The 11553-nt window shown below is 38.2% G+C and overlaps 1 protein-coding gene across 1 annotated transcript; it reads left to right on the top strand.

The window, feature by feature from the left end:
- The first annotated feature begins 9065 nt into the window (after window positions 1–9065).
- LOC146145355 (uncharacterized) lies at window positions 9066–10595 on the top strand. The gene has a single exon (XM_083390539.1). It carries the CDS (start codon window positions 9066–9068, stop codon window positions 10593–10595), a length of 1530 nt encoding a protein of 509 aa, XP_083246665.1.
- Window positions 10596–11553: the final 958 nt, after the last annotated feature.

The following is an 11553-nucleotide window of genomic DNA, read 5'->3' as shown; positions in this document are numbered from 1 at the left end:
ACCGAATGGCGGTTAAAAGGGTTAAAACGAGGTCAAACGAGAAAAAAACGCATAGCAAACCCTAAATTAGCACGTGACCGCAGTGAGGCCTGATGTAAAAGTTACTATTAAGCCTTGCTCATACGTCGACGCTTGAAAACGTCATTGCATTATACGCTGTTATCTGGAATTGTAGTTTTGACGGTATCAAAATTTCCTACAATAAACCACGTGAAACTTAAGTTGAATAGCTTACTAAATACGTTAGTGGACAGGGGCGGATCCAGGATAGGGGGTCACCAGGTCATGGCCCCTCTATACTATATTTATTGCCTAATTTTACTATGAATGTACAATATATTTACTTATTTTATGACGTCGCGTTCTAACGAAACTTTGTAAAGTCATCCCTAAAATTTCATGCCACAAACAAAATTCGTAGATTCGCTACTGTGGAGTTAATGCACGATAAAACCGTTTAAAACTGTTTGCTAAGAGTTTGACACTTGAAACTATCACATTACATACTAGTTTTTTGGCTGTGTCTTGCTGGGTCTCTAAATGTTTACAAAACTCAAATTTGGGTCGCACTCAAAAATGATGGGAAATCACTGTTCTCTGCATCAATCGTTCAATTTGATGTTATGATCAGGCAAGAATTTTCCCGTTTTGACTGGATCAAATACTAGCTTACATCGTATTTAAACATCATGTACTGTTAGGTTTAAATGGTACGAATAAATTAATAGGCGGCGTATGCGCACATTGCTGTCGCGCGCTTAGCATAAAGTCGTTTCCGTCCTATTTAAAGAGTATTTATAGGCACACAAGTCTCACAATTTGGCATTTTTATCTAACGCTGATATAAGCTGCCAACAAACACACCAGTATTTTGCCAACTTTCTAAGTTGTACGTTAAACGGGGAAAGGTGTCCATAGATTGTAACCGATTTTCCATATTTTTTGATCAAAATTGTTTTTCTGCTATTTGTATAAAAAGCATTGTGGCTTGAGAAAAAGTTAACATAACAAGTAACCCTGCAAATTGTTCATCGAAAAGGTTTTAGCGACACGGGTCAGTTGAGAAAAAGTGCCATAACAACAACACGTGATTAACGTGTGGGAATTCCCCAACTTGTTGGAGTGTGAATTGTTTTTAACGTTGGATAACATCGTTAACGTTAGTCGATTGCATCAAAATGTTGCGAATTTGTGAGGCAATAAGCGATTTCTATTGCATTGTTTATTAGATGGAGATACTAACCTAACGGCAAATTAGCATCGCACACAGGTGGAGTAATGATGCGTTTCATGTTAGACCACAAGTAGCAAGATAAATCCAAATATATCAAGTAAACAAAATTACGCTAGTTCTAGAATTCTTTAATATTTTCGTAAATGGAAGTAGTAAGCTGTATTGATCTTATGTTAATATAACCAATAAGAATTATCGGACCTAAAACAATGTATTGTATATTGCTTATACAGCTTTAAAACAAAACTTACAAATGAAGGATCAGCTCAACTACAATTACATATAGTTGGCTAATAAAATAAATTACTGGACGACTGTTCAGTAGCTAACATCAACAGTCTAATAGTTAGCTAAAATTGATGACGTAGTTTTGTATGTGCGTTTTTTGGAACACACAATAAGACCTACAAAGCAAAAATATCCAAAGCAAAATGATCTATTATTCTACTGTATGAAGACCAATGACAAAATAATTTTAAATACGCAGTACTATCCACAACAGAATAAATCTAAAATCACTAAATAACACCTAAACCTGTCGGAATAAGGTAGGAATGGAGAAAGTACCGCCTGGAACTGTAGGGAGAGGGCATTGGACGATCGGGCCATTTGTCTGCCATCGGATGTTTCAGTGTCAACGTTTGAGCGTGGCAGTTTTGGCACTGTATTGTTTGTCTCTGTTGGGGTTAGTTGTGTGGTTATAAATTCGGTTCGGGTTAAATTTATAAGTTATTGTTAGGATTGGGTTTTGGGGTTGGGTACAATTTTGTTTGGACCTTAATTATTCTGGCCATTTAAATCTTTCGACGGGTTTAGTATACTTATTCCGATTTAGACGTTATTACAGTTATAAGGCATTTGTTAGTTTTTATCTCACGTCAGGTACATTTGCGACATGTTCATTATATTTCATATTGAAAAAAAAAATTTTTTTTTTTATTTATTATAGTTCTAAACAGTGTTCAGCTGGCTGCCTTTCGCTGATCAGTTAATTGTTGTCGTTATATACTGCAAGTAGTATTATTCTTCTCTGTTGGTTAGCCAGCTAATATTCTCACCGGGCGTACAATATAAGTTAAATTCTTATTTGTCAGTGCTCGAATGCTGTTGATATCTTTTCACAATCGTAATACGTCGGTTTTGTTTTACAATCTTATATTTAGTAAGTTATATCCCTTAAACCTAAACTGCGTATAGATTCTATTGTTTATCGCGCAGTTCTATTGCTGTCTATTTCTTTACTTTTCTATACTTTTAGATGAGAGGTTTACAATACTCAGCTTAAAATGCTAAAAGGTTGGGCAAAACACAACACTGTAAATATGTACTACAGCAACATTTCAAGGTCCAAGCGAATGGGGCAAAGAGGATTTGCTGGTGGAAAAGCTGTTTACAAAAGCTCTCACTGCCCGCTGTTATCTGAGATTAACCCAAATACATGTTTGTAACACTAACCTTTTGTCTAAAGGTGGTGTTTTAACAACGTCCACTCACCACTACACAAATCATAGTCGTAGCGTATTTTTAACTGACATAGATGTGTACACTGACAACAAATGTTTTAACAGACACGCAGACGCATGGCTCGTTGGTCTTTCAGTTTGTCGAACAGGACGTGACAATTTGTTTATGATTCAAATGACAAATAGGCCAAAACGCCAACCTTTATCCACAACATTTTCATATGACATTGCGTTTTATCGCGAAAATTTGAGGGTTACCTGTATTTCTCTTAAATCGCTTGCAATTTTTTGTTATATAGGCTTTATAGTTGCATATCTTTAATGGGACTTCAGCTTTGAGACCAAAATAAAAACAATATTAACCTCGGAACAAAGGACAGTTAGGAATAAGGCGAAAATAGGACTAATACCTGGCCCAAGCAATAATGACGAAATCGGAATCAGACCTAAATGGCCAAAATAAGGCATATACAACCTTTAACCTAACCCAGGGGTGTCCAACTCAAACATGCCGGCGTGCCAATTTTTATCTTATAACTTCTTGCCGTGCCAAAGTACGAAACCAAACCAATTCTTTTGATTCATAAAACTCTTTTTTACCAAAATCAAAAACGTTTATTTAAACTTGAAACCCTGTGTAGTAGAAATGCGCATTACTGCATCTAAGTGTCCGTCGGTGAGCTAACTATTGTAACTTCACATCAAACTATATAATTATGTTAATGCTAGCCTCCAGCACGTCACCACAGTACAATGGTATATTATCAGATGTAATTGTTAGATGTCGTAATTGCAGCGATAGTTTTATATTGTGAACAAACAATGGCAATTGGCTGTATAACGAATTTAGTATTTTTTGACAATTGACTGAATAACAAGTTGTATTTATTATTTTTTTTTGACAATTGGCTAAATAATAATTTTAGTGTTTTTTGGGGGGCTTGCGTGCCATTTTTTATTAGGTCGCGTGCCACATTTGGCACGCGTGCCGCTTGTTGAACACCCCTGACCTAACCCCAAACTGTTTCTGGTGGACGTAAATGACGACTAAAAATGCTAACGGTTTCCAAACACCATCAATGTACTGTTCCAAAACACCACCAATAGCTTTATCCGAAGCATCCACTGTAAGTGCTGTGCGCGCATTTGCCTGAGGATGGGTTAACAAACAAGCATTGACTAGTCACCACTTTAAGGCAGATACTTCAGGTACATAACTCATCAAAAACTTTATACAATGAGATAAAAACATACACTACTGATCGTCCGCATAAAGAACAACGCAAGTGGGAACGGGATTTAAATCTGGTACCGAACACAACTCCTTGGGACAGGTTATATGAAAACACTCGTAAAGCCACAATTGAAACTAAACTGCGATCCTTTCAAATTAAACTTAATCTTCGTGCGATTGTGACCAATGATGCGCTATTCTTTTTTGATATAACTGAAACCAACCGGTGTGTATTTTGCAAATTATATGTTGAAACAATTTCTCATGTGTTTTCATTGCGAACATGTTGTAAAGTTTTGGGAAGAAGTACTGCTTGGATTTCATCAAAACTTTTCATATCCATACAAACCATTCCAGTAACTGTTCTGTTTGGTACTGTAAATGAGGATGATTTGCTAAACTGTTTACTGATTTGTGCTCGCTTTGTGATTTATCGATGTAAATACGCCAAAACTTTTCCTTCTTTATTAATGTTCAAGAACATGGTAAAAACAGTGAAAAAATCAGAATACCATATTGCGCTAGGAAATAAGAATCTTGCTGCTTATCGAGTTAAATGGTCCAGTCTGTAAACGTATACCTGTCGCTTTTTATTAAGTGCTATCCATCTTTTATCTCTCGTGCGTCATTTTCGTTCGCCGTGTAACTTATTATCGCGTAATAATACAAAAAAGCAACAAAAAAAACAACAAAAAAACAAGCATTGGCGAGAGCGTGTTTGGCTGCGGAAAATGCCGATTGAACTGCAGCTGTCCAAACAAGTGTTTTAGGTTTTCCCGCCAGAGCTTCATAAATTGGTTTCATAACGTTGGCCGCAGACGGTATAAAGCGATGATAAAACTGGATCATTCCCGCAATTTCTTGCAGTCCTTTGATGGTAGATGGTACAGGAAATTGCCTGATGATTTCTACCTTTTGAGGAAGTGGTGCTGCTCCATTCTTGTTAATGTGATGCCCAAGAAAGTCAATTTCTGCGACACCGAATATGCATTTGTTTGCGTTAATAGCCAACCCATGTTGGACTAAACGCCGAAACAGTTGTCGCAAATGCTGCCTATGCTCTTGGACAGATGAGCTGGCCACAAGTATATCATCACTGTAGACGAAGACAAATGTCAAGTCTTGGCAAACCGTATCCTTAAGAAGCTAAAATGCCTGCGCTGCGTTAGCCCGAAAGGCATTCGTATGGGGTTATGATTGCGGTCTTGGGAATATCTTTCTGTACCACTGGAACCTGGTGATACCCGCGTACTAGATCAACTTTTGAAAATACATTCGCACCGGACAGGCGGGCAGAAGAATCTTGTATATGAGGAATTGCGTAGCGATCTGGTTCTGTGACTGCGTTAAGTCGACGATAATCGCCTCAAGGGCGCCATCTGCCAGACGATTTCGGCACCATATGCAAGGGTGATGACCAACAGCTTGAACGCCGAAATAATACCCATTTCCAACATTTTGCTAAATTCAGGTTATGCAAGTTGAAATTTTTCTGGTAGCAGTCTTCGTGCTCTCGCGTGAATCGGAGGTCATGTGGTAAGAATATGATGTTCTACTCCATGTTTCGGTGAAGTTTGAGAAAAGCTTGGACGGTAAATTTGAGGAAACTCCATGAAAATGTCATTGTAGCGACTTTTAAACTTTGCTACTGTGTACAATCCTGGAGGCGCTTGTGACGCTGTATGCAAGGCGAGGCTAGTGAACGACGTAGCATTTACAAGGCGTCTGTGCCGCAGGTCCACCAATAACGAGTGCGCTCTGAGGAAATCAGCGCCTAAGAGCAGGCGGGAGACATTTGCTAAAACGGAATTTCCAACGAAATGTGCCGTAAGCCAGTTGAGGGAAACAACACGCGTGCCGTATGTGCGGATAGTGCTTCCATTTGCTGCTACCAAATCAGGCCCTGGTTGTTGTGCTCGCCGTTTCATTGTCGTTGCTGACAGAACGCTTACTTCAGCACCTGTGTCAACCAGAAATTTGCAGCCTGATGGTATGTCGTACCCATAAAAAAGGTTTTGCAGCTTGCCGGCCGCCGAAGTTACAAGGGGCGACCGGCTTGATCGTTTCCCTGAAATGTACAGGGTGGGCAGCATTGTCGACCTTTATCTCCAAAGCGGCGATGGTAAAAGCACATCCCTTCACTTTGTTTGTCAGGTTTCTGCAACGTTTGACGGTGAGATGGCTTTTTTATAGCAGATAGCGACTGTGTTGGAGTGCGTGCCAACCATAAGTATCTGCACGTTGCGCCAACCGACGAGGTTCCGTGAAATCTTCTGTTGCAAGAACAACGCGCATATGTTCTGGCATTTTTTCGAGAAAAATGTAATCAAAAAGAAAATATTTTGTGTGACATCCAAGCAAACTTAGCATGTCATCCATTAATTCGGATGGCTTGCGGTCGCCTTTATGGCATGTTGATCAGTTTTGCTGATCTTTCGTGACTGGACATGGAATAAGAAGATAGCAAGCGCCTTTTTAGATCTTCGTACTTGTGATGCTCTTGTTCTTTTTCCAAAAGATCGATAACTCTTCGCGCTTGATCTAACGCGGACACGACGTAGTAATACTTCATCAGCAGTTATTTGTATCATCAGCAGTTATTTGTTTCAAAGCGAACTGTGCTTCGGCCTGCTGAAATCATATGCGCGGGTTTGAAGTCCAAAATATTGGTAGCTTTAGCGAAACAGCGTTTTGCTGTAACACTTCATCATCTGCGTGCTCCATTTTGCTTCTTTCGATCGTTGGTAAGAGTTTGGGGGTCACCAATAAGGCGATGGTAAGTCTTCATTCCAGGTGCGCCGAATGAAAAAGAACACATACTAGAACCGGCGATAAAAAAGGCACGAGAAAAATAAGAAAAAGGCAAACATAACGCTTCGATAAATTCGGGTCGGTGTAGTGTCGCTAAAACTCTCAATTTTAAAGCACCCCCTTCCGTCATACCCCATCCACTGCTGACGTGAACCCCAAGCTTCTTGCGAGCCTCTCTAGTAAAATCAGGTTGAAACTTGACACCTGCCGTCGTAATATACTGCAGGTGATCGTTGTACCAAGTCGTCCGTTATGTCTATATGACTGCGCTGATATTACTTATAATAATTGAGTTGACTTTGTATTTCGAAACATATAGATACCGAAATTATCGGACGAAAGATCACCAGTTATCACGTGTTGCTTCACCTAAAGCATAGCGATGCCCTATAGACTAGTAGTTCCCAACCAGGGTTCTACGGACCCCAATTGGTCCACAGTTCCACGATTTGGTATGCTTTATTTTCAAATGGGGTCCGTGACTTAAAATGGTTGGAAACCACTGCCCTATATGCACTAGGAACTCTTAGAGAATCTCAGCACTAACCTTTCGATCCGTAAGTGTTTAGGTTTAATGTCACTGATATAGTCTTGCAATTATAGTAAAATTTTGAAGGGAAGGCAATACACGAAACTCGTTTAGAAATATTTTTCCAATAGCGATACATGCAAGAAATACATGTGAAAAAGGTTTCCTAGCTGTGGTTAAATATATCGGTAAAGATATGGGGCTGTACAAGGTGACCTAACATTTAATACACACTTGTTGTGTTACCCGTAGACGCCGGTAAAGTAAGAAGACAATTAATTGCGAATGCTGATTCCTTTGACAAAGTAAATATTATATGTGCTATGAGCACGAGCAAGGTACAAGAAGTGCAAGTTTTAAATATTTTTCTCTTTGCTTACAACAAAGCCGCCTTTTATTGTTTTCTGTATTGCGGATCAAATTCCCAACGTTTAAGCATGTTGCAGTGTGTTGAAGGTCAATTTCTGCAAATGGCGACATTATGACGTCTTCTATGCACGCATTGTCATGTGTTATGTGCCCAAATCGCGTGGTCACTCTGCAAACTCGAACTAGACATTAAAACTCTCTTTAAGCCGATACGCAAGGATATAAATAAGTGCCCTTCCACAAAATATATCACGACATGTCTGACATTTCGACAAACAACTGGTCACCGGTTGCGTTTGGGTTGATAATTATTGTAAAAGTGCATATTACTGTGAGTTAAAAGTTTTGAAAATTGTAGCAGAATTTGTTGCAAGCAACCCTAGCTGTTAACAAAACGTTTATGTTATAAACAGTTGTTAGGGTTAATATCAGATAACAGTGGTTGGTAAAAGCTCTTGATAACAGCTATTCCCCCAGCATGTTTTCAGGACGGTGGTGACATTTAGCCAACAAACCATCTTGACTAGCGTCTTACAGTCGTAGCTATTTTGTGATAGCGGAAAGTTTTGTTGGTCCCTCTGACACTGTAGTAGGGCGAAAAGTACTGTATTTATACCGGCAGACCACATTTCACTTCGTCAAAATACTAGTATTATAAAAGTGTTCAAAAAAATGTAATGACGGTAGTTCAGCGCAATTTGTTTAAGGCATTTAACAAAAACCGCCATTGAAGTACCATTGACGTTGCAGTAAAAATATTATTGCTTTATAACGCGTGCAATGCCATTAGCCTACCATATTTTGCAAACCAGAAATTTGGATAAAATGGTCGTTTTGTTCTGACTTTAAAACTATTTAGGTTAAAATCTATATTATACGCCGTAGATTTTTATTTTTTAAATCTTCATCACAAACTTTACTCGTCGTTTTTATATTTTTATATGAGCCTGCTACTAATTAAAGAAAATTATCAGATTTGAAAAAAGCAACCATCGATTTTATCCGTTCAAAATTAAAATCGAAATTTTGAAATCTGATTAATTTATTTAAATCGATTTTTAGGCTGGTTGTCGATTGACATATACAGAATTGCGGTAAACTGAATATTATAGTTATTTAAATGGTGACATTCTTTAAAATCACCCTGTAAACAACATTTTAAATTTATATATATTATTGTTACTCCTTTCTCAAAAATGCTAAGCATGTTTTTTTTCTCAAGAATGCTAAGCATGTGTATTCGAATGGTTTCAGCCAAATATAGTAATATGACAAATCTGCGCTTTTCTCACGACGAGTATAAAAGCGTCAGACTTTTTTTTGTAAAACAATGTATTCGATAACAAATTGCTTTGCGTATAAAATAACTATTAATTAAACCAGCTTATTTATGTTTTAGAACTAAACTTTTTTTTACTAAAAGCAATGCCGATTAAAAGCCTTCTTCCCAATTTGCAACTTTCTCGCGAGACTTTGGCTAAAAGTACAATAGATGCAATGGAAAGGTTTGGGGATTTGACCGCAATAGTGGATCCGCTCACTGATGAGAAGTTTACTTTTCGACAACTCAGGGAAGAGTCAATACAAGTCGCACTCAAACTGCGTTCTATTGGAGTCCGAAAAGGAACAGTGGTCGGACTTATCTTGGATTTTAACAGAAAAAATTTATCTTTGTTTATGGGTATTGCGCTTTGCAAAGCAACCACAGCATTTTTTTACGTAAATAGTGATAAAGCAACCCTGTCAAAGCAGTTAGCACAAGTAGAAGTAAGTATTTGTATTGTTAAAGACTCTTTGCGTGATAAAGCTTTACGAATACAGAAGATTATGAATGTTGAGGAGATCAATGCAGTTAAAATTGTAGATGACGATACAAGGGCCTTGTTTGACACTAGCGATGTCAACGTCATGGAAGATCCATTGTTTCTCTTCTTTACAAGCGGGTCGACTGGAGTCTCCAAGATAGTTGAGGTGACTAATTTTGGGATGCTTTTGAACGCTCGGGGATGGTACTCCACCATGCAGCAACTGCCTGGAGATGTGTGCATGACAGTTTGCAAACAAATGCACGGGAGTGGAATATTATCCACATTTATGTATGCTTTGGGTGGAGTACAACACGTGATAGCTGAAAGTATCTCTGCAAATACTTTTGATTTGTTTGTTTCCAAATATAAAGTCAACTCAATTGTTATGAGCAGTATAAGCGCACTAAAAGACATTGTAGAACACGGACGAGCTGGCCACCGCGATCACCTGCAGTTTATCATGACGGCAGGTGTTAAGTTTCCACCTGATTTGACTAAAGAGGCTCGCAAGAAGCTTGGTGTTCACGTCAGCAGTGGATGGGGTACGACGGAAGGAGGCTGCATTACCATGGGTCGTTCCCTTTTAACCACACCGAATAGTGCAGGTCTTCTTTTTCCAAACGCCGAGTTAAAAACAGTCGATGTTAAGTCTGGGAAGGAATTGAGTTCAGGTGAAAACGGAGAGTTGTGTGTGAGAAGCCCTCTTGTAATGAAGGGTTATTACAAAGCACCTCTTGAAACGGCCAAAGTTTTAGATGCAGAGGGTTGGCTTCACACAGGCGATTTCGGTTACTATGACGATAAAGGATTCGTTTACATCGTCGATCGATTGAAAAATATTATCAAAACCAGCGACGGTGCTGCTATATTTCCAACCGAACTAGAAGCGGTTCTGCTTTCCCATCCCGGGGTTGTGGAAGCTTTTGTGGTGAAGGTCGATCATCCAACCTTTATTGAAGCACCGAAAGCATTTGTTGTGAGGTCTGACCAGGACTTGACCGAAAGTGACCTGTTGTCGTTTTACAACAGCCGTGTTGCAGACTTCAAGCAGCTCTTTGGAGGATTGGAGTTCGTCGACGAAATTCCTAAAACTGGAATCGGAAAGCCTCTTAAGCATGTTTTAGCAATGCGGGGGCCGTCACGTTAAAATGCTGCAACATTCCCCAATATTGGTCTGAAGTAAATTAATGATATTCATGTGTAATTAATTTGTTGAAATGTTTTTATCTGAAACTTTTCGCCTTAAAAGTGCATTTAATTAGGGTATTATAATTAATTTACCGATCATGTATATAAGTTGTCACTGGTTTTAATACTGTGTATCATATGTTTGCTTAACTGGGTAACCTATTGTCGGCAATTGAAAATTACTTTAAAAAAAAAATAATTTTGAAAAACTGTTTAGCAACGCTGTGGAATATTAGAAATACTTTTGTTGGACTTAATTCGGCGCCATCTCTGCGCGTTCTCGATGATTTCCACAGGTATTAAATAAAAAGCAGCTGATTATTAAAACTATTTTGAACAATTTCGTCAGTAATGCTTGTTTGATTTTATATTTGTTTCTAATTATCCATCACGAAATAAGGTTGACAAAAAACGTATCTTAAACAAGTTGATCACCAAAACAGATTCGGGTTGCGTTAATGTTCAGGCTTCACAAAAATATTCGATTAAGTTCCCTTTTGGCTTCTTTAAATTTTAGAAAACCGATTCACAAAAAATAAAATTAGATTGTGGTAAGGCTTCGGTTTACCCTTAAAAAAATAACATTTAATATGATTTACCCACACAGATTACTATTTCACCGGGATTTTACTGCAAAGAGCGCAGAAACAATTATTCATTTGGCTCAAAGTTAAGATGTATTAAAAAAAGTTAGTGCTTACTTTAAATATAAAAATGCAAAGATTTTTGCGCAACGTTTTAATATTTTTTAAGGTAATATTTTCAGGCCCTGTATGTTTTTATATTTGTTGATGTAATTTTTATATTTCTGTGTGAACTCAGAAATACGAAATGCAACTTCTGCCAATAGAACTGTAATTGTAGTTTGTAGGTTCATTTATTTCTGCAAATATATTTTAGTTGCCGCCATTTTATCG

This window comes from Ascidiella aspersa, chromosome 5, assembly GCF_963924565.1.
Source record: "Ascidiella aspersa chromosome 5, kaAscAspe10.2, whole genome shotgun sequence".
Taxonomy (NCBI): Eukaryota; Metazoa; Chordata; class Ascidiacea; order Phlebobranchia; family Ascidiidae; genus Ascidiella; species Ascidiella aspersa.
The sequence above is the reverse complement of the archived record's forward strand: the minus strand, read 5'-3'. Positions and strand labels throughout refer to the sequence as shown.

Excerpts from the sequence above, each read along its gene's own strand:
- LOC146145355 (XM_083390539.1), top strand. The coding sequence starts at position 9,066 with ATGCCGATTAAAAGCCTTCTTCCCAATTTGCAACTTTCTCGCGAGACT.